The 27,901-nt window shown below is 38.5% G+C and overlaps 1 protein-coding gene across 3 annotated transcripts in view; it reads left to right on the top strand.

The window, feature by feature from the left end:
• The window catches only part of LRRK2 (leucine rich repeat kinase 2), a 649,887-nt gene that overhangs the window by 383,365 nt on the left and 238,621 nt on the right, over window positions 1-27,901 (top strand). For all 3 annotated transcript variants that reach the window (XM_053716587.1, XM_053716586.1, XM_053716588.1), the window contains 8 exons: window positions 800-1,050; window positions 6,074-6,222; window positions 6,881-6,974; window positions 7,264-7,450; window positions 7,530-7,711; window positions 14,372-14,601; window positions 21,376-21,503; window positions 24,806-25,024. In XM_053716587.1, coding sequence (XP_053572562.1) covers window positions 800-1,050; window positions 6,074-6,222; window positions 6,881-6,974; window positions 7,264-7,450; window positions 7,530-7,711; window positions 14,372-14,601; window positions 21,376-21,503; window positions 24,806-25,024 — 1,440 coding nt within the window. The remainder of the gene's footprint in view (window positions 1-799; window positions 1,051-6,073; window positions 6,223-6,880; window positions 6,975-7,263; window positions 7,451-7,529; window positions 7,712-14,371; window positions 14,602-21,375; window positions 21,504-24,805; window positions 25,025-27,901) is intronic.

The raw sequence follows: 27,901 nt of genomic DNA, 5'->3' as shown, positions 1-27,901 counted from the left end.
TTCAATTGGAACTTATTGTTTCCTCTTTTAATAAGTCTTTCAGTTAATTCATTAGCTTCTATTCTGTAGGTCTCTAAATTGGTGCAGTTCCTTCTCAGTCTCAAATACTGACCCTTAGGTATACCTTTTTTAAGGTGTGGGACGTGACATGAATCCGCTCTTAAGATGGTATTTTTGGAAGTAGGTTTCCTGTATGTGGATGTGACTATATTATGATTGGGGTCCACTTTTAATTTTAAATCTAAATAATCTATAGTGTGAGTGTTGCTATTATGTGTAAAAGTTAAATTAAACTCGTTGTTGATATATGTCATGAAATGCTCTATGGTATTCTCATTTTGTGTTTTATCCCATATGATTATCAGGTCGTCAATAAAGCGACCATATAACTTGATGCTATTTTTAAAAGGAAAATCACTAGAGAATATGAGGCACAATTCCATCCAGCCCATGTAAATGTTGGCATAAGCCGGGGCGAACTTAGCGGTTATATGAGCACACACCAACACTTGCATGCATAAATGTGCATGCTCATGGTCACACGTTAAATAGTAATGCTCGCAAATGATTATAAATACACAAATATATATTTCTCCACTTTGCACATCTTTAATTTCCATTTGCTTGCTGCAGACGGATGAGATCTAAGTCCTTACATGATTTGATGCAATGCTGTTAAAAATATTTGGTATTTAATAGACTCCTGCATTTCTGAAATGCTAAGTATAATATTTGCTTAAAAATGTTGTGTATATATTGATTTGACATTTTTTTTTCTTTCTTTTTTTTCCTTCTCAAGGCATTAAAATGTTTGACTTATCTGGACTTACGCAACAATAGTTTTAAATCTTTCCCCTCTTGTGTTTTGGAGATATCCAGCATCATAACTCTTGATATTTCAAGGAATGAAATTGGTCCGTCTTTAGAGTTAAATTTAATTACAAAATGTCCATCCTTAAAACATTTGAATTTATCATACAACCAGCTTAAATGTTTCCCAGAAAGTATTGGGGATGTTGCTCAGAAGCTAGAGGAATTAATACTTGAAGGGTAAGATTTTACTTTTATATGGTATCTATTTATTTGTAAACTAAGTGCTATAATGTATTTAACAGTTTAGCATTTGTACATTTGCAACGGGTAATAAAGTATTTACTATTTAGAAACACTACAGTATATGGAGATATTGTATCAGGCTGTGCCACTGAATGAAATAAACCTATCAAAATGAATAAGCGAAAGAGAAATGCTGTTTCTCAAGCAACTGGAATCTGTGAAGAAAATCACAAAGAGAGAGGGCGCCTCCTAGTGCAACTCTGTGGGAATGAGCTGCTGGTGCAACGCCACCCCCTGCTGACTCGCGGCCAATCGCCCGCCAGCAGGGAGGTGTCAATCAACCCGATCGTACTCGATCGGGTTGATTTCCTGCGATTCCTGTCCGCCTGCTCAGAGCAGGCGGACAGGGTTATGGAGCAGCGGTCTTTAGACCGCTGCTTCATAACTTGTGTTTCTGGCGAGTCTGAAGACTCGCCAGAAACATGGCCCTTCAAGCTCCGTATGGAGCTTGATAAATATGGGCCCCTGTATAGATTTTTTTTTTATTAAATTGAGTGGGTCCAGAAGAGTTCTTAACTCATGTGTGATGGTATCCTGATTCATCTCCCTACCTGCATATGATAACCAATAACAGATAGGGGGCCAGATTACAAGTGGAACGCTATTTAGCGCTTACATACAAACACTGCCAGAAGTAAACTTTTAGGGGTATATTTACCAATTGCCGGGCGGACATCGCTGTCGGCATTTAACATTGCACTAGCATTTTTTGTGAAATGCTTGTGCAATGCTGCCCCCTTCACATTTGCGGACAATTGATTTTTTTGTACTCCGGAGGGGCAGGTATGGCAACTCAGTCTGCAGAGGTGTAGAGGCCCTTAATTAGGGGTATGTTTTTGAGCGCAAATTCGCTCTGAATAAATTTAAAGTGACAGTGTCAAGTTTAAAAATATTTATTTTTACTTGTCATTCCTGTATCTCTGGGAATCTTTTAAGCTATGGACATAAAGCAGGAGTCTGTTCTTATGGACAAATGTTTATTGTGTCTTGAGACCCAAATTGTGTTACCCATGCAATTGTGTTCCTCATGTTTAGATTAAACATTGAAATGTAAAGATACATTTCTTGTTTCTGAGCCTAATGTCTCTCAGGATGATACTGTTCAGGCAATGCCACAACTTTCTCCTCAAACGTCCCAAGCCTCAATGGCGTCACATACAGTGCCCTGCAGTTCCTCTCAGCCTCCTGGAAGAGTTTATTTGCCATCAGATTTTGCTGCACAGATATCCTCTGTGGTATCTGCGACATTATCCTCTTTTCCTATGTTGGGAAAACGCAAGAGGAAATCTAAACATTTATCAGACGGTAAGGTGTCTTTCCCATCTGTTGTCGTGAAGGTGGACCTTACTCATCAGTCTTATGATGACGATACTTCGGTAGCCTCTGAGGGTAAAATCTCAGATTCTGACAGTATAATTCCTTTGTCTGATGCTGAAGAAGTAAACTTCAGATTTAATCTTGAACACCTTAGTTTACTGTTAAAGGAGGTATTGGCTACTTTGGACGACTCTGACTCTCCTGACGCTGTCATCCCTAAGAAATCTAGTAAGTTTAACAAATACTATAATGTTCCTTCCTTTATGGAAGTGTTTCCTGTTCCAGACCGTGTGACGGACAGATAGCTCAGCATGCTAAGGCACTGTGGCTGAGCTCTGTAGCAACCCAAGGGTTCCAGGTTCGATCCCCGGCGAGGTCCACTCAGCCTTTCATCCTTCCGAGGTCGATAAAATGAGCAGCGCCTTGAGACCCTTACGGTGATTAGCCGCGCTTTACAAGTACCAAATACTATACAATACAGAGATTATTGCACAGGAATGGGAGAAGCCAGGAATACTTTTCTCCCTGTCTCCAGTCTTTAAAAAGATGTTTCCTGTTTCTGACTCCATTAGAGATTCATGGCACACGGTGCCTAAGGTAGAAGGGGCTATTTCTACTCTGGCTAAGAGAACTACGATCCCTATTGAGGATAGCTTTAAGGATCCCATGGAAAAAAGCTGGATGCTTATCTAAAGAAAATGTATGTTCATCAGGGGCTTCAATGGTAACCTGCAGTTTGTATTGCCACAGTAGCAAGTGCAGCATCTTATTGGTGTGATGCCTTGTCAGAACTGATTTTAGAGGACACTCCAATGGAGGAGATCCAGGATAGGATTAAGGCTCTCAAACTAGCGAATTCCTTTATCTCTGATGCTAACATGCAAGTAATTAGACTGGGAGCCAAGATGTCAGGCTTCACTGTCCTAGCCCGCAGGGCTCTGTGGCTAAAATCATGGTCAGCTGATGTAACCTTCAAGTCCAAGCTTCTGTCACTACCTTACAAGGGTAAGACCCTGTTTGGTCCAAGTTTGGTGGAGATAATTTCTGAAATTATGGGTGGAAAGGGGTCCTTTCTACCACAAGACAAGAAGAATAGACCTAAAGGACGTCAAAGTAATTTTCTTTCCTTTCTTAACTTCAAAGGTCAAAAGTCTTCCTCTCCTTCCTCCAATCAGGAGCAGTCCAAGTCTTCTTGGAAACCCAATCAATATTGGAATAAGGGAAAGCAATCAAAGAAGCCCTCTGCTGAGACTAAGTCAGCATGAAGGGTCTGCCCCCACTCCGGGATCGGATCAAGTGGGGGATAGACTTTCCTTTTTTTGTCAAGCGTGGATACGAGATGTCCCAGATTCTTGGGCTGTGGACATATTATCTCAGGGATCCAAAATAGAATTCAAATCTCGTCCTCCCAAGGGCAGATTTCTCCTATCAAGGTTATCTGCAGATCATGTAAAAAGCGAGGCATTCTTAAAGTGCGTTCAGGACCTTTCCTCCCTGGGAGTGATTGTTCCAGTTCCAGTAAGAGAACAGGGTCTAGGATTTTATTCAAAACTGTTTGTGGTTCCAAAAAAAGAGGGAACTTTTCATCCCATTTTAGACCTAAAGTGTCTCAATAAGTTTCTCAGGGTATCGTCCTTCAAAATGGAAACCATTCGTTACATTCTTTGGTCCAAGAGGGTCAGTTTATGATGACTATAGACCTGAAGGACGCGCATCTTCATGTTCCCATACACAGGGATCATCTCCAATTCCTGAGATTCGATTTTCTAGACAAGCACTTTCAGTTTGTGGCTCTTCTGTTTGGCCTTGCCACAGCGCCCAGAATCTTCTCAAAGGTTCTGGGGGCTCTCTTGGCAGTTGTCAGGTTTCAGGGAAGTACGGTGCATCTTACCTGGACGACATATTGGTTCAGGTGCCATCTTTTCAACAAGCAAATTCTCAATCAGAGATCTTGTTGTCTTTTTCTATGTTACCACGGCTGGAAAGTGAATTTGGAGAAGAGTTCCCTTGCTACAATGGTGGTTTTCTTATTGACCATTATCGATTCCCTATCTATGAAAAATTTTCTGATGGAAATCAGAAGATCCAAGCTTCTCACTACTTGCCTCTCTCTACAGTCTACTGTTCAGCCATTAGTGAGTGGCTCAATGTATGGAGGTAATTGGTCAGATGGTCGCTTCCATGGACATCATTACCTTTGCTTGATTCCATTTGAGAGCTCTGCAATTATGCATGCTCAGAAAATGGAACAGAGACCATTCGGATCTATCTCAGAGGATAGATCTAGACCAGTTGACAAGAGACTCTCTCCCATGGTGGATTTCTCAGGATCATCTGTCTCAGGGCACATGCTTCCAGGGAGCCTCCTGGGCGATTTTGACCACGGATGCCAGCCTGCTAGGTTGGGGAGCAGTCTGGGACTCTTTAAAGGCTCAGGGCCTATGGACTCGGAAGGAGTCTTCTCTTCCAATAAACATCTTGGAGTTAAGAGCGATTTTCAATGCTCTGATGGCCTGGCCTCAGTTGTTCTTAGCCCCATTTTATCAGGATCCAGTCGGACAACATCACCTCAGTGACTTACATCAACCACCAGGGAGGCACTCTGAGTTCCTTGTCCATGAAGGAGGTGACTCGCATTCTGCAGTGGGCAGAAGCTCACAATTGTCTTCTATTTGCCATCCACATTCCAGGAGTGGACAACTGGGAGGTGGATTTCCTGAGCAGACAGATCATTTATCCCGGGGAGTGGGCTCTCCATTCGGAGGTGTTCTCCAGGTTAACCCTCAAGTGGAGGGTGCCGGAGTTGGATTTGATGGCGTCTCGTCAGAATGCCAAGCTTCCAAGTTACGGTTCAAGGTCAAGAGATCCTCAGGCCGCCCTGATAGATGCTCTGGTGGTTCCTTTGGACTTCGGTCTAGCATAACGGTTTCCTCTGTTTGCTCTTCTTCCACGAGTCATTGCTTGTATAAAACAGGAGCGAGCGTCTGTAATTCTAATAGCTCCTGCATGGCCTCGCAGGATCTGGTTTGCGGACCTAGTGAAGTTGTCATCTTTTCCACCTTGGAGGTTACCTCTGAGGAAGGACCTTTTTAACTCAGGGTCCTTTCCTCCATCCTAATCTCGTTTCTCTGAAGCTGACTGCTGGAGATTGAACGCTTAGTTCTGACTTAGCGTGGGTTTTCTGAGTCTGTCATTGATACTATGATTCAGGCTTGCAAGCCTGTTACTCGTAAAATTTACCATAAGGTATGGCATAAATGCCTTTATTGGTGTGAATCAAAGGGCTACTCTTGGAGTAGGGTCAGCATTCTTAAAATGTTGTCTTTTCTCCAGGATGGTCTGGAGAAAGGGTTGTCAGTCAGTTTTCTGAAAGGTCAGATTTCTGCATTATCTATTCTTTTACATAAGCGTCTGGCGGATGTGCCAGATGTTCAATTTCTTTGTCAGTCTCTGGTTAGAATCAGGCTTATTCCACTAGGGCTGTCTCCTCTTCTTGGGCTTTCAAAAATGTAGTTGTTTAAAATTGCATGCTGTATCTGAACCATGAAGTTTAATTTTGACTTGAGTGTCCCTTTAATGCAAAATAACCAAAAAACATATTTTTACTTTTGCTACATTTTTCTCTCTCCTTTGTATATAGAAACAATATTTCTGAGATCTCTTCACCACTTTGCCTGCCAGAGCTGAAGATTTTAAACCTAAATAAAAATGCGTTATCGTCACTGGTATCCGGATTTCTTAATAATTGTACAAAGCTGGAAACTCTTACTGTCATGACAAACTCCCTTGGTAAATATTTAAGCAAGTATTTTATGAATGGGCACGAATTCCCGCACACAAACAACAAAACTTGTGGAAAGCCTTCCCAGAAGAGTGTTGGATGGGACGGGGACAATTTTTATTGATTCTCATGGTTTTCCAATGGGATGTCCAACAGGCTCATATAGGTCTGATGATCAGGTGTCCACATAATTTTGGCCATATATATGTATGTGTGTATGTAAAATGAGATATATTAAATTTACTTTAAAATACTTAAAAGATTAGCAGTTATGATAAAACCAAAAAGGCAGATGTTTAGATGTGTAACCCATCAGATATGCAAAACAGATTCCCTAACCCAGGTTTTCAAGCTGCTGCAAATCAATTAGCTAGTTTTGGCAAAAATCTAGGTTACAGAATTTGCTTTTTTTCTCTAGGGAGTGTGGGACAAAGCACATGTTTTTAGTAAATAGCAAGATGTGTTTCATGTTTGGAGTGTACTGAATGAGGTTGGGAAAGGTGTATTTGAGTGTTGCAAGGACTATGATCCAGGGGAAATGTTTGCTTATGGGAAATGTTGGTTTAAATTTCATATATAAATTGTTGATATGAGAAATTTTATTAGATTGACATTATTGTGTAAAACTGAGTTTCTTTTTTTTTTTTTTTTTTTTTTTTTTTGTAGCTTCTGTCCCGAGTATCCCAATGAAAATTGCAACAGTAAAAGTAGCTCATAATTCATTTTCAAATATTCCAAAAGAAATTCTACAACTACCTCAGTAAGTTTGTATGTTTGGCAATTGTATATACGAAATTCAATGCATGTTTTTTTCTTTAGTATTTTCCGTGTTTGTTTTAATGCTGAAATGTTAGTTTATTGACATAATAGTTGCAATTTAAAATAGTTAAAAGGTATATAACAAGTGACTTCCCTTAATCAATAATGCCCAATTGTTTAATAAGAGAGAGTGCATATAAGTATCAAGTGATAACCACAGGATACCTCTTAAAATGTGATGTGCAAATAGAAGCATTTTTATTTAATGTTTTCTTTATTTCTATTTAAAGCTTAAGATCAATAGATTTAAGTAACAATAATATTGCAAGTCTACCTGGACCTGTAGAGTGGACCTCAATGAATTTAAGAGAAATTTTCTTGAACTGCAACCAGATAACCATCCTGGAACTTGGTAGAGATGCATGCAAATGGTCAAGACTTGAAAAATTGCATCTTTCTCACAATAAAATCAAGGAGGTAAAAAAAAAAGTTAAAATAGCAAACAAATTTTTTACAATAAAAAAAAGTTGACTTACGCCTTTTTTTATGCTTTTAGATACCACCTGAAATCGGCTTTCTTGAGAATATGACATCTTTCGATGTAAGTTTTAATCCTGACCTTAGATCTTTTCCTGATGAAATGGGAAAACTTTCCAAAGTTTGGGACCTTCCTCTCGATGGATTAAATCTTGACATAGATTTGAAGCACATAGGGTGTAAAGCAAGGGACATAATAAGGTATTATATTCTTTGAAATTTATTTAGTACTCAAATATTTACCCTGGTTCTCACACTCTTATAGTGGCAAGTTTAAGAAATTACGGATGATCCTGATGGTCTGTAAAAGAATGTTTTTGGAGGGTCAGTCCTGCTAATCTTCAGTAATTTAATCTACAAGATTGGATCAGTTCTGTAAAGGGTCTTTTTCAGAACTCATGCAAATAATTAACACATTTTATAGATACAGAAAAATCATCTAGGTTCTCAATCATAACTTATGATTCCCCCCCCCCCAATAATATTAAAACTGATATAGCTGACAATTATCAAATACACAAATAGTATCTTAAATGGATTTACTAGTGTACAATTTCCCCCACATAATGAAAAAATGCTATAGTTAGTTTAACATTAATTTTTTTTGCAAAATTCAGTCTCTTAAAATAAACATGGATCTATTTTTGCCCCTCTGCATGCAATAGACTACTATAGTCCATGAGAAAAACATTCACTAACGTCTAGTTAATTATTTGTAGATCTTTTGTTTCGCCTTGTCACTATTGGAAACAGGAAATTAAGCAAAAATATTGTCTACCTTTATGCAAACAATCAATTTAGCTGTTACTTAGACTATGGCCTAATGCAGCTCAAGTTAAATCAATACAGTTTGTATTATTTTGTTAATATTACAAGTTAAAAGAATAAAGTTATAACTACAGTGAAAGCCTCAGGCGCATTAACGTCTGTAGGTACAAAACCCTTTTCTGGCTCTTGCTTGAACGCTAACCTGAAGGTGTGGTAAGCCTAAGTACACTAAAGCCAAAGGCGCATTAAGAAATAGTTTAAATAGCATTGTTCTTCACTCAGAATATATATATATATATATATATATATATATATATATATATATATATATATACATACACACAGAAGTAGTAAGCCCACACCTGGCTAAAGTGTAACAGGCATACCAATACAGCAGGCAACACAGGATCGCAGTGGAAAAAAACCTTTATCGGCTTAAAGCAACAAATAAAGAGGGCCTTAACCCATAACGTTTCGGTTCGCACAGGAACCTTTGTCAAATGGAGGCCGTAACAGACCTAAGTGAGACCACAACAAACACCCTCTTATATACCCTTAAATGTGATTACCTTAACATTTTCAAATCCCATCTGTGATATTGAGCGTTCAAATTGAATTCTGACACGGAGAACAATGGTGGAGCGCATCTTGATGACGTCATCAAACGTCACAAGGGAAAAACATAGGCAGCGTGGAGAGAGTCATGGCAACAGTGTAAACACCGTGATGCCGTCTAGAAACAGTTGGCATGTCAGATCGCAGGCCGGGGACACAAATCAATAGTGATACTTAAAGTGCATATAGAGCTAAATATTTAAGAAACGTGCTATAAAGCAATGAGCGGTCAGGATTGCTTTCAAGCAGTGATCAAGTGCGCAACTGCACGAAACATGTCTGCGTGTGGTCTGGATCGCTGACATTGTGTCACAAGATTTTAAGTGCTTTATTTCAGCTGTGTTTTAGCTGTTATGTTTTTATCTTTTGGCTACAATAAAGAAAGTTTTATCTTATTGAGGAGATTTTTTGCGCTTTGTGTGGTGTCTAAACTTGTGGAATACATATAGAGCTAAATATGCACGACTAAATATATACAAAAATAGCAGGTCAAACTTTCAAGGCGCAACCTAAATAACAGTGTTATGTTATTACATATATTACAATGCTGACAGTCTAATACAAAACAATCTATACTAAAAAGTATCAAAGATAAACAGACTGTAACTGTATATATTTTAGTCAAATCCAGACAATATAAATAATATAACACAATAGGTTATTTATCTTGCAAATCCATGAAATAAATGGATACATGGTGTGATCATTAGAGGAGAAACCTGCAGTCCTTTCATTATTTGTAACAACAACCAAAATTGATCATGGTATTTAGCCCTATCGGTGCGACAGTGTCCAGGTTAAAAATCCATTTATCCTCAAGGCATAACAGAGCAAGAGCTCTGTCCTCCCCTCGTCTCAAACAAGGGATATGATCAATTAGTATGGTCCTTAGTGATGAACCTGAGTGTCCAGCATGTAGGAAATTTTGTGCGACCGGTTGGTCGGAACGTCTTTTATCCAGAGCTTGTCGAAGGGCCGACTTATGATTTGCCAATCGCTCTCTGAATGTGGTGACCGTTTTGCCACTATAATAGGGAACAGGAGCAAATAATGGCATAGACCACATACTCCGATGTACATGTCAGCCTGTGTTTGATGTTATAGATTTTGTTCGTGTGTGTGGGTGGTGGAAACTCCTACCTGTCACCATGCTGTTGCATGTGACGCATTCCCTTTAGGCAACCAGGACTTTTTCTCATAACAGTGGATTGGGTCATTCAATACGAGTAAATCACGGAGATTCTTTGACCTTTTATATACCATCCGTGGGGGTGGTAAGTCATAAAAGGGTAAGCTTGTGTCCTTGGATAGTACAGCCCAGTGGTTCTTAATGGTAGAAGCCACCAGGTTAGTCACAAAGTTTAAGCGTTGGTCGCTTTTGGTCTGTGGTTTCCTCACTGTGAGACTCTCCTGGATCCATTTTTCAGCTAACGCACATTGGTCAGTAACCAGGTGCTGTGGATATCCCCTTTGTAGGAACCATTTGGACATTTCCAATAGCTGTGTCTTCTTGCGGGTCTCCTCAGTGTTGTTTCTCACGATCTGCAGGAGCTTCGAGGAGCTGACCCTATTTCTTTGAAAATGTGGATGAAAACTCTCATAGTGTAATGTAGAATTTGTATCCGTATCTTTATGATATTAAGTAGTTTGTAGCCTACAGCCCTGACCTATAGGTACCTTGTATATTTCTAAATAAAAAACTGGATTTTGTTCATATCCCATTCAATCTTGAAACGAATGGTTGAGTCAAGACTATTAAGGTCATTAAACCATTCAAGCAGGGAATCAGATGTACCCCTCCAGATTAAGAATACATTATCATTGTAGCGACGATAAAAAAGGATGGAGTTCTGTTGAGAATTGAAAATGTGATGTTTTTCATACATCACCATATGTATATATTAGCATATGCTGGGGCCATACTTGACCCCATTGCCATACCGAGTGTTTGTAAAAATTAATTATTCTCAAATCTGAAAAACGTTTTTCAAACAGAACTCAATGGGTGTTCACTTTCAATAAGATTTTTTTTTTTACCATTTCTATGCCATGTTGGTGGGGGATCACAGTATAGAGGCTTACAACATCCATGGTCACTAATATTTCCATGTCACTGTTAATTTCTAATTTGCCCAAAAGATTGAACAGCTCAAAATAATCCCTAAGATAAGATTTAATGTTTTGAACCACAGGCTGAAGAAAGAAATCAATATATTCTGCAAGTGGCTGCAATAGAGAACCCCTGGCAGAGACAATAGGTCTGCCAGGGGGATCCTCTAGGGATTTGTAAATCTTAGGCAGTAGATATAGAATGGGACAATTTGGCATATCCACAGAAAGAAAAGCAGGGTGTGCAAGTCTCAATAATTTGTCAACTTGCTTCTTATTAGTAACAGTTGGATTCCCTGGAAATTTACGATAAGTGACTCCGTCAAGTAATTGTTTGTAGGCCTCAGTCCTATACTGTGTGTAGTCCAATATAACTACCGCCCCCTTCTTATCGGCCGGTCTAATGATAATGTCACTGTCACTAGACATGGACAAAAAAAGTAAGTACACAGCGTGCGTAGTGGTGCAAGTAGCCAATTGTGGCATCGGACCCAAAACTTCATTTTGCCAGTAAAATAGACCCTATGGTGAGTTTCAGACAAAGAACCAATTTGAAGGATTTGCTGGTGAGAACGGATCCCAAACAGAGTTATACCATCAAGGCTAAAGTTAACATAAAAGGATCCTACCGTTGCTTGGGTTGCACTACATGCAACGGACTGATCAACACCAAATCTTTTCACCATCCGCACACCAACCAGAACTATGTCATCAGACATTCTTTATCTTGCACCACTACGCACATTGTGTACTTACTTTTTTTGTCCATGTTCCAGTTTTTACGTGGGTAAAACCTCAGGAACACTAAGGGAACGCATGGCAAACCACAGACACGCAATTCGATTGGCGTTACAAAAGGGAGATTCTGACCAACCGGTGGCAAGACATTGTGCCAGAAAAGGCCATCCAGTGTCTTCAATCCGTTACATCCTCATCGACCATATCCATGTCTTGGACATAGGGGGCGACAGAAACAGGTTGTTCTTACTACGCGAGGCTCAATGGATATATAGATTGGGCACGATCCATCCTGGTGGATTGAATGCAGTACCGGACTTTAAAGCACTAATATAACTCCGAACAGTGTGAGACATACCGGGAGTGCATTCCCATTGACGCTGGGACTCTGTTTTGTGACATGGGAGTCTGGCGGTTCCACTTGTTGGGGCTGCTGTCTTCCTTGTGCTGACAGCACGCATCAATGGGAACATCTTGTTTCCTAGTTGCTGGGTGGAAGTCTAGGTGTTCGTTTGTGGTCACTCAGTCAAACACACTACCGGATCATGGACAGTATACTTTTTCCATACAGGTACACAAGCTTATTTCTTACGCATGCTCTGTCTAAATTGAGCAAGGTATAACCAAACAGGTGTACAGACGGTAACTGTATGGACGTACCTATACAGAGACACTCTGGTTCTAGATATGAACGTTCAAGTGTACATAACCTTATAAGTATTAGGTGTATGGATGATCTTAAAGGTTGGTTTATATAACATGTTTATGAGCATCTTATGTGAAACATCACTGGTTCAGAAAAATGTACACTTCAATTCCATAGCAAACCATTCTGAAAAGTTAGCCTGTTTTAACAATGGCTATATTAAAGCCATCTTTTTATGTAGTTGGTAACATACAGAATTATAGTGCAAAGATTAATATTAATAGCGCTTGGGTCTCATATATATTCAAATCCAAAGCAAGTATATTCTGACCTATACTTATCACATACTCTTATGCAGTAATCACAGTTCATATCTCTTACTCATGTGAGTGCATTGCATAGTAACCCTGCTAACATTTGTTACATTTGCATAGGTCCATTAGCATAGTTAGTTTTTAGGCACATTGTCTCCATGTTGCTTCACTAACCTGTCTCCAAAGCAAGGCTATATGCACCTGATTACTGGGCATACCTTGTCTCCATGTTGCTTCACTAACCTGTCTCCAAAGCGAGGCTATATGCACCTGATTACTGGGCGTAAGAGTAATGAGAGTATGGTATACACCAATGTGTACCACACCCTTAGGGGGCGCCTCCTTATAGACCAAAATACAATGAAAGTAGGATATAGTGACAACAAAAGTAGGATATATTTCTAAATTATTGATATCACAAATAACCAAGCCAAGTCCATATATCCAGTGGTAGATATATATCCAAAAGAGGTGTATCAAAAGATGAGAAGGCAGCTCTCAGTCATAGGACGGTCATCCTGTGGTGTTGGTAACTGAAGAAAAAAAGAAACAGAGGCGCCAACATGGCCTTGTACCACCAAAGCAATAGATCAGATCAAAACAGATGCAAGTGTATACTCACAAACAAGGAGCACCCCACGGTGCTATTGATGCAGACTGGAACCTCGCAGTGATCCAGCTCACTGATAAGCTACAACAAACTTCCAGTCATAGATCCTTAGGAAGGCCTGTAGTGGAGTACCTGGGTAAGCATATAATACACAGGCATAGCCCAGTAATGTTGGACACAGGGCAAAAAGTGATTAAAAGTTAAACTTACAGGATCCAATGCACCTGCAGGTGCACTAATGGCAATCTGGGACCTTACAGCCGCCCAGTAGACTGATAACTCCATGCAGAATCAGCATAAGTCCCAGAAAAACGATTTCCAAAATCCCAGCAAGTATAATCAATAAAACACTCCAAAAAAGTAGCAAATGTATATTGTAAAAACTTTAATAAAAATGCGACACGTTTCTCAGCTTACTATGAGCTGTTTCATCAGGCTAAAAGACTTGTGCAATGATAAATGCCGACATCGTATGCTGTCTGCATTTATCAATGTGCTGCGGACATGATCAGCTACAGCGGATCATGTCCGCCCGCACATTGGTAAATCTACCCCAATATGTGTGTACTGAGATAGTGGCGCCCAGTATAAAGGTACAGAGCTGTACCAACTGGCTTCTCTGATAGGTAAAAATAAGAAAATAGCTTTAACCCTTTCCCACCGGACTTACTGTATATGTCTGCATAGGAACTGTTAACAAATAAGTAAAAATTTAAATCATGTGATCCTTCATGCAATTGCTTGACTTCAATGATAGGATCGGATCAGGGGGAGTGCCTATGATGCTAGGCATGCCCTCCAGCCCATGTCCCATTTACAAAGCGGCTATGGCTTCAGGACAGCCAAATGGCTAGGACGTTCCATGCCATCCTAACGGTGCTAAAGCCCAGTGCAGTTAGAATGGTGGGAAATTGTTAAAGAAAGCTGCAAGTATAGGAGTAAAAACAATACCATGCTACTGTTTTGTCCTCTGCAGTCTAATTTCCCTTTAAAATATGTGGCAGCACATATATATTACATTTTATTTCACTGCACTCTAAAACAAAAATCATCTCTCTTAGATTTCTTCAACAGCGTTTAAAGAAAGCTGTTCCTTATAACCGGATGAAATTATTAATCGTGGGAAATACAGGAAGTGGGAAGACGACTTTGCTACAACATCTAATGAAATCCAGATACCCAGAGCAAGGGCAGGAGAAATCAACTGTGGGTGTCGATGTAAAGGACTGGCAAATCCTGATAAGAGGCAAAATAAAGAAAGAGATTGTATTAAACGTCTGGGATTTTGCAGGTATTAGAAATTCACAGTTTACAATAGGTAGCCTGTGTATGGTTTTGCATTACATTTCTTGCGGTTTTACTATCGCTCTAGGATTGAGCACAATGCTGTGGATGACAGTGTACTAGTTAATATGCTACGCTGAAAGGAAGGGGAAGTTACCAGCAGAATGTTCTGTGATTAGTTTAAAGATCCTTTTTATGTATTTACTAGTTAATAAGCCTGCAGTCTATATGTTGTGAATACAAAAAATAAAAAAATAGAACTACAGAAAAAAATAAATACATTATCCAAAATAAAAAAAATTAAACCTAATCCCTATGAAATTAAAAAATCCCCCCCAAAATAAAAATATCCCCTAATCAAATGCTAAACTAACCATAACCCTTAAAAGGGCTTTTTGTAGGGCATTTCCCTAAGTTAAACAGCTCTTTTACATTAAAAATAAACAAAGTCCCCCTAACAGTAAACATCCCCCACCCACCAAACCCCCAAAATAAAAAAACCTAAACTACCCATTGCGCTGGAAAGGGCATTTGTATGGGCATTTAGCTCTTTTTCACTGCCCTTAAAAGGGCATTTAGCTCTTTTAAGAAAGCCCCCAAAAAAACCTAAGTTAAAAAATTATAAAAAAACTAAAAAAAAAACTAACACTAAAGCCCCAAATAGGTACTCACGGTTTCTGAAGTCCGGCGGAGAAGGTCTTCCAGGCGGGTCCATCATCTTCATCCACAGCGAAGGCAGAGCGGAGGTCCGGAGCGGTCTTCCCAGATGTAGTGATCCTCGGTGACGGACCTCAGCACCGGCAGGGGTCCTCGGCAGCGGCGGCAGTCCTCGGCGACATGGAGGCTTCTCTTCATCCGATCATCCGTGGTATACTGAAGAAAGAATACAAGGTACTGCAATCAATTTGGGGTACCTTGCATTCCTATTGGCTGAATGTTTCAAAACAGCCAATAGGATTAGAGCTGCTAAAATCCTATTGGCTGTTCAAAACAGCCAATAAGATTTCAGTAGCCCTCATTCTATTGGCTGCTGAATTTTTCAAAACAGCCAATAGAATGAGAGCTACTGATATCCTATTGGTTGTTCAAATCAGCCAATAAGATTTCAGTATCTCTCATCCTATTGGCTGATTTTGAAAATTTTAGCCAATAGGAATTCAAGGTACCCTAATAAATATGGGGTACCTTGAATTCTTTCTTCAGTGTGCGGCGGACAATCGCATGAAGAGGAACCTCCACTCCTTCGACGAAGATCGCCGCTGCCACAGAGGAGTGCCACATCAGGGAAGACCGCTCCGGACCACCTTCGCTGTGGATGAAGATGATGGACCCGCCTGGAAAAAGACCTTCTCCGCCGGACTTCTGAAACCGTGAGTACCTATTTGGGGCTTTAGTGTTAGGTTTTTTCTTAATATTTTTTTATTTATTTGTTATTTTTTAAATTAGGTTTTTTTTGGTCTTTCTTAAAAGAGCTATATGCCCTTTTAAGGTCAGTAAAAAATAGCTAAATGCCCTTTTAAGGGCAATGCCCATACAAATGCCCTTTTCAGGGCAATAGGTAGTTTAGTTTTTTTAGTGTTTAATTTTTATTTTATTTTGGGGGTGTTTGGTGGGAGGGGGGTTTTAATGTTAGGGGGGACTTTGTTTATTTTTAATGTAAAAGAGCCGTTTAACTTAGGGCAATTATGGGCTATTTGTAGTCTAGTATTAGACTAGTGGGTGTTTTTATTTTGGGGGGCTTTTTTATTTTCATAGGCCTAGATTTGGAGTTTTGTCGGAAATGACCCGCGTAGCTAACGCCGGCTTTTTTCTGGCCGCACCATAAAAATAACTCTGGTATTGAGAGTCCACATAAAGGCTGCGTTAGGCTCCAAAAAAGGAGCGTAGAGCATATTTAACGCAGCTTCAACTCTCGATACCAGAGTTGCTTACGCAAGCGGCCAGCCTCAAAAACGTGCTCGTGCACGATTCTCCCATAGAAAACAATGGGGCTGTTTGAGCTGAAAAAAAACCTAACACCTGCAAAAAAAAACGCGTTCAGCTCCTAACGCAGCCCCATTGTTTGCTATGCGGAAACACTTCCTACGTCTGCACCTAACACTCTAACATGTACCCCGAGTCTAAACACCCCTAACCTTACACTTATTAACCCCTAATCTGCCGCCCCCGCTATCGCTGACCCCTGCATATTATTATTAACCCCTAATCTGCCGCTCCGTAAACCGCCGCTACTTACATTATCCCTATGTACCCCTAATCTGCTGCCCTAACATCGCCGACCCCTATATTATATTTATTAACCCCTAATCTGCCCCCCACAACGTCGCCTCGACCTGCCTACACTTATTAACCCCTAATCCGCCTCACTAACCCTATAATAAATAGTATTAACCCCTAATCTGCCCTCCCTAACATCGCCGACACCTAACTTCAATTATTAACCCCTAATCTGCCGACTGGAGCTCACCGCTATTCTAATAAATGTATTAACCCCTAAAGCTAAGTCTAACCCTAGCACTAACACCCCCCTAAGTTAAATATAATTTACATCTAACGAAATTAATTATCTCTTATTAAATAAATTATTCCTATTTAAAGCTAAATACTTACCTGTAAAATAAATCCTAATGTAGCTACAATATAAATTATAATTATATTATAGCTATTTTAGGATTAATATTTATTTGACAGGCAACTTTGTAATTATTTTAACCATGTACAATAGCTATTAAATAGTTAAGAACTATTTAATAGTTACCTAGTTAAAATAATTACAAAATTACCTGTAAAATAAATCCTAAACTAAGTTACAATTAAACCTAACACTATACTATCATTAAATTAATTAAATAAATTACCTACAATTAAACCTAACACTTCACTATCAATAAATAAATTAAATACAATTCCTACAAATAACTACAATGAAATAAACTAACTAAAGTACAAAAAATAAAAAAGAACTAAGTTACAAAAAATAAAGAAATATTTACAAACATAAGAAAAATATTACAACAATTTTAAACTAATTACACCTACTCTAAGCCCCCTAATAAAATAACAAAGCCCCCCAAAATAAAAAAATGCCCTACCCTATTCTAAATTACTAAAGTTCAAAGCTCTTTTACCTTACCAGCCCTGAACAGGGCCCTTTGCGGGGCATGCCCCAAGAAGTTCAGCTCTTTTGCCTGTTAAAAAAAACATACAATACCCCCCCCGAACATTACAACCCACCACCCACATACCCCTAACATAACCCAAACCCCCCTTAAATAAACCTAACACTAAGCCCCTGAAGATCATCCTACCTTGTCTTCACCTCACCGGGTATCACCGATCCGTCCTGGCTCCGATATCTTCATCCAACCCAAGCGGGGGCTAGACATCCACTGAAGAAGTCCAGAAGAGGGTCCAAAGTCTTCATCCTATCCGGGAAGAAGAGGCGATCCGGACCGGCAACCATCTTGATCCAAGCGGCATCTTCTATCTTCATCCGATGACGACCGGCTCCATCCTGAAGACCTCCACCGCGGACCCATCTTCTTCCGGCGATGTCCAACTGAAGAATGACGGTTCCTTTAAGCGACGTCATCCAAGATGGCGCCCCTCGAATTCCGATTGGCTGATAGGATTCTATCAGCCAATCGGAATTAAGGTAGGAATATTCTGATTGGCTGATGGAATCAGCCAATCAGAATCAAGTTCAATCCGATTGGCTGATCCCATCAGCCAATCAGATTGAGCTCGCATTCTATTGGCTTTTCCGATCAGCCAATAGAATGCAAGCTCAATCTGATTGGCTGATTGGATCAGCCAATCGGATTGAACTTGATTCTGATTGGCTGATTCCATCAGCCAATCAGAATATTCCTACCTTAATTCCGATTGGCTGATAGAATCCTATCAGCCAATCGGAATTCGAGGGACGCCATCTTGGATGACGTCCCTTAAAGGAACCGTCATTCTTCAGTTGGACGTCGCCGGAAGAAGATGGGTCCGCGGTGGAGGTCTTCAGGATGGAGCCGGTCGTCATAGGATGAAGATAGAAGATGCCGCTTGGATCAAGATGGTTGCCGGTCCGGATCGCCTCTTCTTCCCGGATAGGATGAAGACTTTGGACCCTCTTCTGGACTTCTTCAGTGGATGTCTAGCCCCCGCTTGGGTTGGATGAAGATATCGGAGCCAGGACGGATCGGTGATACCCGGTGAGGTGAAGACAAGGTAGGATGATCTTCAGGGGCTTAGTGTTAGGTTTATTTAAGGGGGGTTTGGGTTAGATTAGGGGTATGTGGGTGGTGGGTTGTAATGTTGGGGGGGGGTATTGTATGTTTTTTTTTTACAGGCAAAAGAGCTGAACTTCTTGGGGCATGCCCCGCAAAGGGCCCTGTTCAGGGCTGGTAAGGTAAAAGAGCTTTGAACTTTAGTAATTTAGAATAGGGTAGGGCATTTTTTATTTTGGGGGTTTTTGTTATTTTATTAGGGGGCTTAGAGTAGGTGTAATTAGTTTAAAATTGTTGTAATATTTTTCTTATGTTTGTAAATATTTTTTTATTTTTTGTAACTTAGTTTTTTTTTATTTTTTGTACTTTAGTTAGTTTATTTCATTGTAGTTATTTGTAGGAATTGTATTTAATTTATTTATTGATAGTGTAGTGTTAGGTTTAATTGTAGGTAATTATAGGTATTTTATTTAATTAATTTAATGATAGTATAGTGTTAGGTTTAATTGTAACTTAGGTTAGGATTTATTTTACAGGTAATTTTGTAATTATTTTAACTAGGTAGCTATTAAATAGTTCTTAACTATTTAATAGCTATTGTACCTGGTTAAAATAATTACAAAGTTGCCTGTAAAATAAATATTAATCCTAAAATAGCTACAATGTAATTATAATTTATATTGTAGCTATATTAGGATTTATTTTACAGGTAAGTATTTATCTTTAAATAGGAATAATTTATTTAATAAGAGATAATTAATTTCGTTAGATTAAAATTATATTTAATTTAGGGGGGTGTTAGTGTTAGGGTTAGACTTAGCTTTAGGGGTTAATACATTTATTAGAATAGCGGTGAGCTCCGGTCGGCAGATTAGGGGTTAATAATTGAAGTTAGGTGTCGGCGATGTTAGGGAGGGCAGATTAGGGGTTAATTCTATTTATTATAGGGTTAGTGAGGCGGATTAGGGGTTAATAACTTTATTATAGTAGCGGTGCGGTCCGCTCGGCAGATTAGGGGTTAATAAGTGTAGGCAGGTGGAGGCGACGTTGAGGGGGGCAGATTAGGGGTTAATAAATATAATATAGGGGTCGGCGGTGTTAGGGGCAGCAGATTAGGGGTACATAAGGATAACGTAGGTGGCGGCGCTTTGCGGTCGGCAGATTAGGGGTTAATAAGTGTAGGCAGGTGGAGGCGACGTTGAGGGGGCAGATTAGGGGTTAATAAATATAATATAGGGGTCGGCGGTGTTAGGGGCAGCAGATTAGGGGTACATAAGGATAACGTAGGTGGCGGTCGGCAGATTAGGGGTTAAAAAAATTTAATCGAGTGGCGGCGATGTGGGGGGACCTCGGTTTAGGGGTACATAGGTAGTTTATGGGTGTTAGTGTACTTTAGAGCACAGTAGTTAAGAGCTTTATAAACCGGCGTTAGCCCAGAAAGCTCTTAACTACTGACTTTTTTCCTGCGGCTGGAGTTTTGTCGTTAGATGTCTAACGCTCACTTCAGACACGACTCTAAATACAGGAGTTAGAAAAATCCCATTGAAAAGATAGGATACGCAATTTACGTAAGGGGATCTGCGGTATGGAAAAGTCGCGGCTGAAAAGTGAGCGTTAGACCCTTTTTTGAGTGACTCCAAATACCGGAGGTAGCCTAGAACCAGCGTTAGGAGCCTCTAACGCTGGTTTTCACGGCTAACGCCAAACTCCAAATCTAGGCCATAGGGAGTAGGTTTAATATTTTTATTTTGGATAATGTGTTTATTATTTTTTGTAATGGTAGCCTTTTTATTTTCTGTTATGTTAGATTAGTTAATTACATTTTTTTTGTATTTTTTATAGTAATGTAGTTTATTTGTATTGTAATTGAGGGGTTAATTTAAGAGGTGTTAGGTTAGGGTGCTTAGTCATTAAATTTGTTTTTTGCGTTGTAGGGGTTGGCGGTGTAGGAGTTAATAGGTAAATTAGGTTGAATGCGTTGTGGGAGGTTTTCGGTTTAGGGGTTAATAGATGTATTAGGTAGGTTGCGATGTTGGCGTTTGCGGATTTAGGGGTTAATGATTTTATTAGGTAGTTTGGGTTTTTTTCTTAATATGTAATACTTCTTGCGTGCGGTTAGGTGTTTTTTACATACTTATTACGGGCAGTTTTTTTATTTTTTTTTAATGCTCCGTTTCCACTTACCAGATAAATTCTTTCCTTCTGGATAGGGAGAGTCCACGGCCCCCGCATGTTTTTTCTTGTCTATGGGAGGTCCCCTATTATTTATTTTATTCTTCTGGCACCATTTATACCCTAATGTTTCTCCTACTTTTCCTTGTCCCCTCGGCAGAATGACTGGGGTAATGAGGAAGTGGGAGGGATATTTAAGCCTTTGGCTGGGGTGTCTTTGTCTCCTGGTGGCCAGGTGTTGTATTTCCCAACAGTAAGGAATTAAGCCGTGGACTCTCCCTATCTAATATTTAGACATGAAAACCTTTGCATCCATTAAAACGGTAATCACAAAGTCAGTAAACCTAATCAATATTAATAGATGGATAAAAAAATAATATGAATTTCAGGGCAAGAGGAATTCTACAGTGCTCATCCTCATTTTATGACTCCACGCGCCTTGTATGTTGTTGTTTATGACCTCAGCAAAGGCCCATCTGAAGTTGACTCCATCAAGCCTTGGCTGTTCAACATCAAGGTATATATTTATTATTTTTCTTATCTATATATGCACGTTTTATTTAGAGTTTATAATTCGTTATTTTATTTTGAAAATAACTATAAGTTTCATTCATAATTTTTAATAAATCTTCTTTGTGAATAAAAAATGTTGTAAAATATCAGCCCTGTGGATCCTTAATTTTTCTTTTTTCAAAGTTTTTATGGTCGTCCTATAATTCTAATCTTGGTCACGCTGTTTGAGTCTTTCATACACGCATGCTTGCTGTCAACACCAGTGTCTGTCTTCATGCTGTGGAGGAAATGAGCATGCGCAACCTCTCACACTTGCAGCACTAAACTTTGAAAGCAATCAATGCATAGATATTGATGAGACAGATGTCTATTGCAGAGTGTGCACTGGGAGGAAATGTAGGCGTGAAACAAAATTTCTGTGGGCTGAACTAAATAGATATAACAACTTCCATGTAAAGTGTGACTAGGGGGGTTGGAGAGGTATCCTCAGTAACAGTCCTGTACAAAAAAGTATGTTAATTTTTAATATATAATATACAGGGAGTGCAGAATTATTAGGCAAGTTGTATTTTTGAGGATTAATTTTATTATTGAACAACAACCATGTTCTCAATGAACCAAAAAAACTCATTAATATCAAAGCTGAATATTTTTGGAAGTAGTTTTTAGTTTGTTTTTAGTTTTAGCTATTTTAGGGGGATATCTGTGTGTGCAGGTGACTATTACTGTGCATAATTATTAGGCAACTTAACAAAAAACAAATATATACCCATTTCAATTATTTATTTTTACCAGTGAAACCAATATAACATCTCAACATTCACAAATATACATTTCTGACATTCAAAAACAAAACAAAAACAAATCAGTGACCAATATAGCCACCTTTCTTTGCAAGGACACTCAAAAGCCTGCCATCCATGGATTCTGTCAGTGTTTTGATCTGTTCACCATCAACATTGCGTGCAGCAGCAACCACAGCCTCCCAGACACTGTTCAGAGAGGTGTACTGTTTTCCCTCCTTGTAAATCTCACATTTGATGATGGACCACAGGTTCTCAATGGGGTTCAGATCAGGTGAACAAGGAGGCCATGTCATTAGATTTTCTTCTTTTTTACCCTTTCTTGCCAGCCACGCTGTGGAGTACTTGGACGCGTGTGATGGAGCATTGTCCTGCATGAAAATCATGTTTTTCTTGAAGGATGCAGACTTCTTCCTGTACCACTGCTTGAAGAAGGTGTCTTCCAGAAACTGGCAGTAGGACTGGGAGTTGAGCTTGACTCCATCCTCAACCCGAAAAGGCCCCACAAGCTCATCTTTGATGATACCAGCCCAAACCAGTACTCCACCTCCACCTTGCTGGCGTCTGAGTCGGACTGGAGCTGTCTGCCCTTTACCAATCCAGCCACGGGCCCATCCATCTGGCCCATCAAGACTCACTCTCATTTCATCAGTCCATAAAACCTTAGAAAAATCAGTCTTGAGATATTTCTTGGCCCAGTCTTGACATTTCAGCTTGTGTGTCTTGTTCAGTGGTGGTCGTCTTTCAGCCTTTCTTACCTTGGGCATGTCTCTGAGTATTGCACACCTTGTGCTTTTGGGCACTCCAGTGATGTTGCAGCTCTGAAATATGGCCAAACTGGTGGCAAGTGGCATCTTGGCAGCTGCACGCTTGACTTTTCTCAGTTCATGGGCAGTTATTTTGCGCCTTGGTTTTTCCACACACTTCTTGCGACCCTGTTGACTATTTTGAATGAAACGCTTGATTGTTCAATGATCACGCTTCAGAAGCTTTGCAATTTTAAGAGTGCTGCATCCCTCTGCAAGATATCTCACTATTTTTGACTTTTCTGAGCCTGTCAAGTCCTTCTTTTGACCCATTTTGCCAAAGGAAAGGAAGTTGCCTAATAATTATGCACACCTGATATAGGGTGTTGATGTCATTAGACCACACCCCTTCTCATTACAGAGATGCACATCACCTAATATGCTTAATTGGTAGTAGGCTTTCGAGCCTATACAGCTTGGAGTAAGACAACATGCATAAAGAGGATGATGTGGTCAAAATACTCATTTGCCTAATAATTCTGCACTCCCTGTATATATGTTTTTTTTTGTTTTTTTTTAAATTTTTATGTATTTATATTGTAGAGTGCACAATACTCCCTCTATTATAGTTACATTTGTTCTACAATGACAGTAGACACATATGTAGAACTCATATGAAAAGCATAACCCTAGAGGTATTATTGAAGAGCTACATTCTAAAAAAAAATGGGTCTTCATCAACTTAAACAAATTTGGTTTGAATGTTTGAAATTAGACAATTCTTCAGATATGTAAATGGACCTGTGCAGCACAGAATTTTCGATCAACTGTATTCTAATGTAAGAAGTAAATTGTTTTTGTTACTATGAAACATCTGTGTAACAAAATAGCCCAAGAGCCAACATTTGCATATCATGCCTTAGATTAGCATTTTAAACCACTTCAAGTCTGTATACACAAGAATGGTTAGACTTACAACAAAACAATTATTATAAGCAATACATTAATATTCATTTTTGTTGGTCGATAAAAAGACATGGAATCAAAATTAAACTTTAATAATTCAGGTAGACGGTACAATTTAAAAAAAAAATCATGATTCAGATACAGCATACAATTTTAAACAACTTTCTGATTGACTTCTATTATCTAATTTGCTTTGTATTCTTACTGTCCCTTGTTGAAAAGCAGGAGCATCAATCCACTACTGGGAGCTAGCTGGTGATTGGTGGCTGCACATATATGCCTCTTGTCATTGGTTCACTTGATGTTTTCAGCTAGCTTCAAACAGTGCATTCCTGCTACTGTAACAAGGGATGCCATGAAGCAAATTTGATAATAATAGAAGTAAACTGAATAGTTGCTTAAAATTGAATGCTCTGAATCAAGAAAAAAAAGTGTTTTATGTCCCTTTAAAACATATCTCCTTTCCTTGAGAGCATACCTAGGCAGGTTCAAATGCATGTAAATGTCTTGACCACTATGGGCGCAATCAAATATACGGCGCAGGTTTCGGCACAATCGTGGGAACCTTCGCCGCCCGTAATTTGACCTCGCACAACGGGGTATTACATAAACCCCGCCGGCAGTTCATAGAGAATTCATAGCAATTATTTTGATTCCCCATGCTGAGCTTTCTACATTCCAGTATCCAGAACAAACAGTCTAATAATAGAACAATTTACAAGTTCTCTACAGTTTGTCTATGCATATGCAGTAGTGTGCACGTTTGTTAAAGTTTATTTATTTTCTTACAGGCCCGTGCCCCATCATCCCCAGTCATTCTTGTGGGTACTCATCTAGATGTTTCTGATGAAACACACCAGAAAGCCTGTATAACTAAGATAAAAACCGAACTGGTTAATCAGCGTGGGATTCCCTCTATCCATGAACACCATTTTATCAATGCCAATGAGGAAAATGACCTTTTGGCAAAGCTTAGAAAGGCAATAATAAAGCAGTGTTTAAATTTCAAGGTAACTAGTATCTATGTTATAATCTTTAACAGTAACAGATCTTTATGAATTCTCTGAGTATGTAGATTTCAGCATTCAAAAATGTTTTTATTGTGCAAGAAAGATTTTGTAACATGAGCTAGAATATCATTTTCATACACTATGGAAATGGGAAACAAAACAGGTACTTAGATCACGTAAGTGCACAAGTATAAACTCTTTGAAGTGCTGCAAAAACAATTTACGTTTTTTAAAACTGAATTATGATAGCAAAATTGTGGGTTTCATGCCTCTTTAAGAAATGCATGCAGTGCAGTGTTCCCAACAGAAAATTTGGAATTATGAAGTAGCTGGGTGGAGCAGTATAGCAAATTCTTGATTCAGATGGAGTATGCAATTTGAAACAAAATTTGTTTTATTCTCTTGGTACCCCTTATTGAAGCATATTTAGGTAGACTTAGGAGCAGTGAAACACTACTGGAAGCTAGCTGCTGATTGGCGGCCCCACATATATGCCTTTTGTGATTGGCTTATCTGATGTGTTCAGCTTGCTCTCAGTAGCATATTGCTGCTCTATCAACAAAGGATAACAACAGAATTAAGCAAATAATAGAAGTAAATCTTATCGGAATCATATTAAAGTGATGGTAAATCCTAACGTTTATAAAACGCTAGGATTTACCATCTCTTAAATATATAGTGGACTTTCAGTGATCACATAGTAAAAAAGGGTGCTAAACCTCAGTACCTCACTAAAGTTAGCGCCTCCAGCTGCCCATGGCACAGAGCTCTTTACCAATGGGTTGACGTTTCCACCTCTAAACCAATAGCCGTGCTAGCATACAGAACACTGTCATATGACTAGCACGGCTATTAATATAGAGGTGAAAACGTCACCTCATTGAGAGAAAAGCACTGTGCCTTAAATCCTAGCGTTTAAAAAAATAATAATTACATTTTAGCTCAATATTAGCTTTAAAATTAGCCTGCTGGGGTGCCCATTAAAGGCTAGTATACAAGTGGCACGCTAACTATTGAGCCTGAGCGATATTGCCTATTTACGCACAACGGAAATAGTGAAAGAGCTCTTTTGCATTTTACGCTTGTTGGGTTAGCACGACTGAAAACCTTGCGAGGGTAGTGTGTTAAAAAGAAAGTAGCACTGAACACAACATAAATACATTGAAAATTACAGTTACACCCTTATAAACACTATCTGATATAAAAATGATTCACATAAATATTGGGGGGAAAAAAGTTATCAGGGTTAAAAGGTATATGACAATGTGTTTGACTGCAAAGGGCTATAATGTGTGTATATATACATACATATACATGTCAAAATATGCGTATGTGTGCATATATATGTGTGTGTACAAATTTAGTTATGTGTTTTACTTAGATATATATATATATATATATTATACATATTTCACATTCCAATGTTATTGTAAATATATATAGAACTATAAATATCTGTGTGTGTAAATATGTATGTGTGTGAATATATATATATATATATATATTTTATATATATATATATATATATATATGCTGTGTATATATATATATATATATATATATATATATATATATGTATTATATATATAGGTATATACATCTATTTTACATTTACATTATCAGATATGTATAGAAATATATGTTTAATTATAAAAATTTAATTTTTTTGTATGTGCAAAATATGCTGAACACGATTTATGTTTTGCTCTTTAGGTCTAACGTGGTTTCGGGTTAGCGCACATGAAGAATTACTTATCTTAAAGCAGGTTGGGTTCTTGAAATATTAAAAAATCAAATATTAAAAAATATTAATAATTATTAAATTATACATACGGTAAATAATTCTAAATATTATATATATATATATACAGTATATATATGTGTGTGTATATATATATATATATATATATATATATATATATATTATATAGTATTTATTTTTTACGGTATGTATAGTCATTTTTAATAATTAATACAATTTTGTAATATTTAATATATTTATATTTCAAGATTAGTAATTCATGTGCACTAAACCGACACCGGGTTAGACCTAAAATTCAAAACATAAATTGCACCAATTTTCATATAACTGCATGTAATAGACACTACTATAAAGAAGAATATGCACAGATACTGATATAAAAATCCAGTATAAAACCTTTTAAAAAAATACTTAGAAGCTCCCATTTTAGCACTGTTAATGAGGTTAGGTTCGGACACCCAGTAAAATGGGCTGGAAAAACATGAACAGTAGATTCTCCCCCCCCATGAAAAGGCATATTATACAAACAGGAGCCACATGAATCTGTAGAAATCAGTATACATCTAAGTTTAGCACTGTTAATGAGGTTAGGCTGGGACACCCAGTAAAATGGGCTGGAAAAACATGAACAGTAGATTTCCCCCCCCCCCCCCCCCCCCTATGAAAAGGCATATTATACAAACAGGAGCCACATGAATCTGTAGAAATCAGTATACATCTAAGTTTAGCACTGTTGATGAAGTTAGGCTGGGACATCAGTATACATCTAGAACGTTGGGGATTGGTTAGGAGTCTTAAAATCAGCACAATGTTATTAAAAAATAAGCAAAACTATACATTTTTACAAAAACACTCCAAGGTAGGCTATATAAATGGAGTGTTTAATGTCCCTTTAATATATATTTCTATATAAATGTGAAAATGTATAATAGTAATGGTAAAATAGATATTTATATCTTATATCTATAGGAATTTATATATAGGTATAGGTATATATAGTAATACACGCTAAATAGCTTGCCACTTTTAATCTGTCTCTAAATAGGTTCTAGAGAGAACATTGGAATATATTGGTTAAAGACTAATTTTTTACTTGTGTCGCGGACTAATAGAAA

This window comes from Bombina bombina, chromosome 6 (assembly GCF_027579735.1).
Source record: "Bombina bombina isolate aBomBom1 chromosome 6, aBomBom1.pri, whole genome shotgun sequence".
Taxonomy (NCBI): Eukaryota; Metazoa; Chordata; class Amphibia; order Anura; family Bombinatoridae; genus Bombina; species Bombina bombina.
Note: the sequence above shows the minus strand (reverse complement) of the source record. Positions and strands in the feature narration are given on the sequence as shown.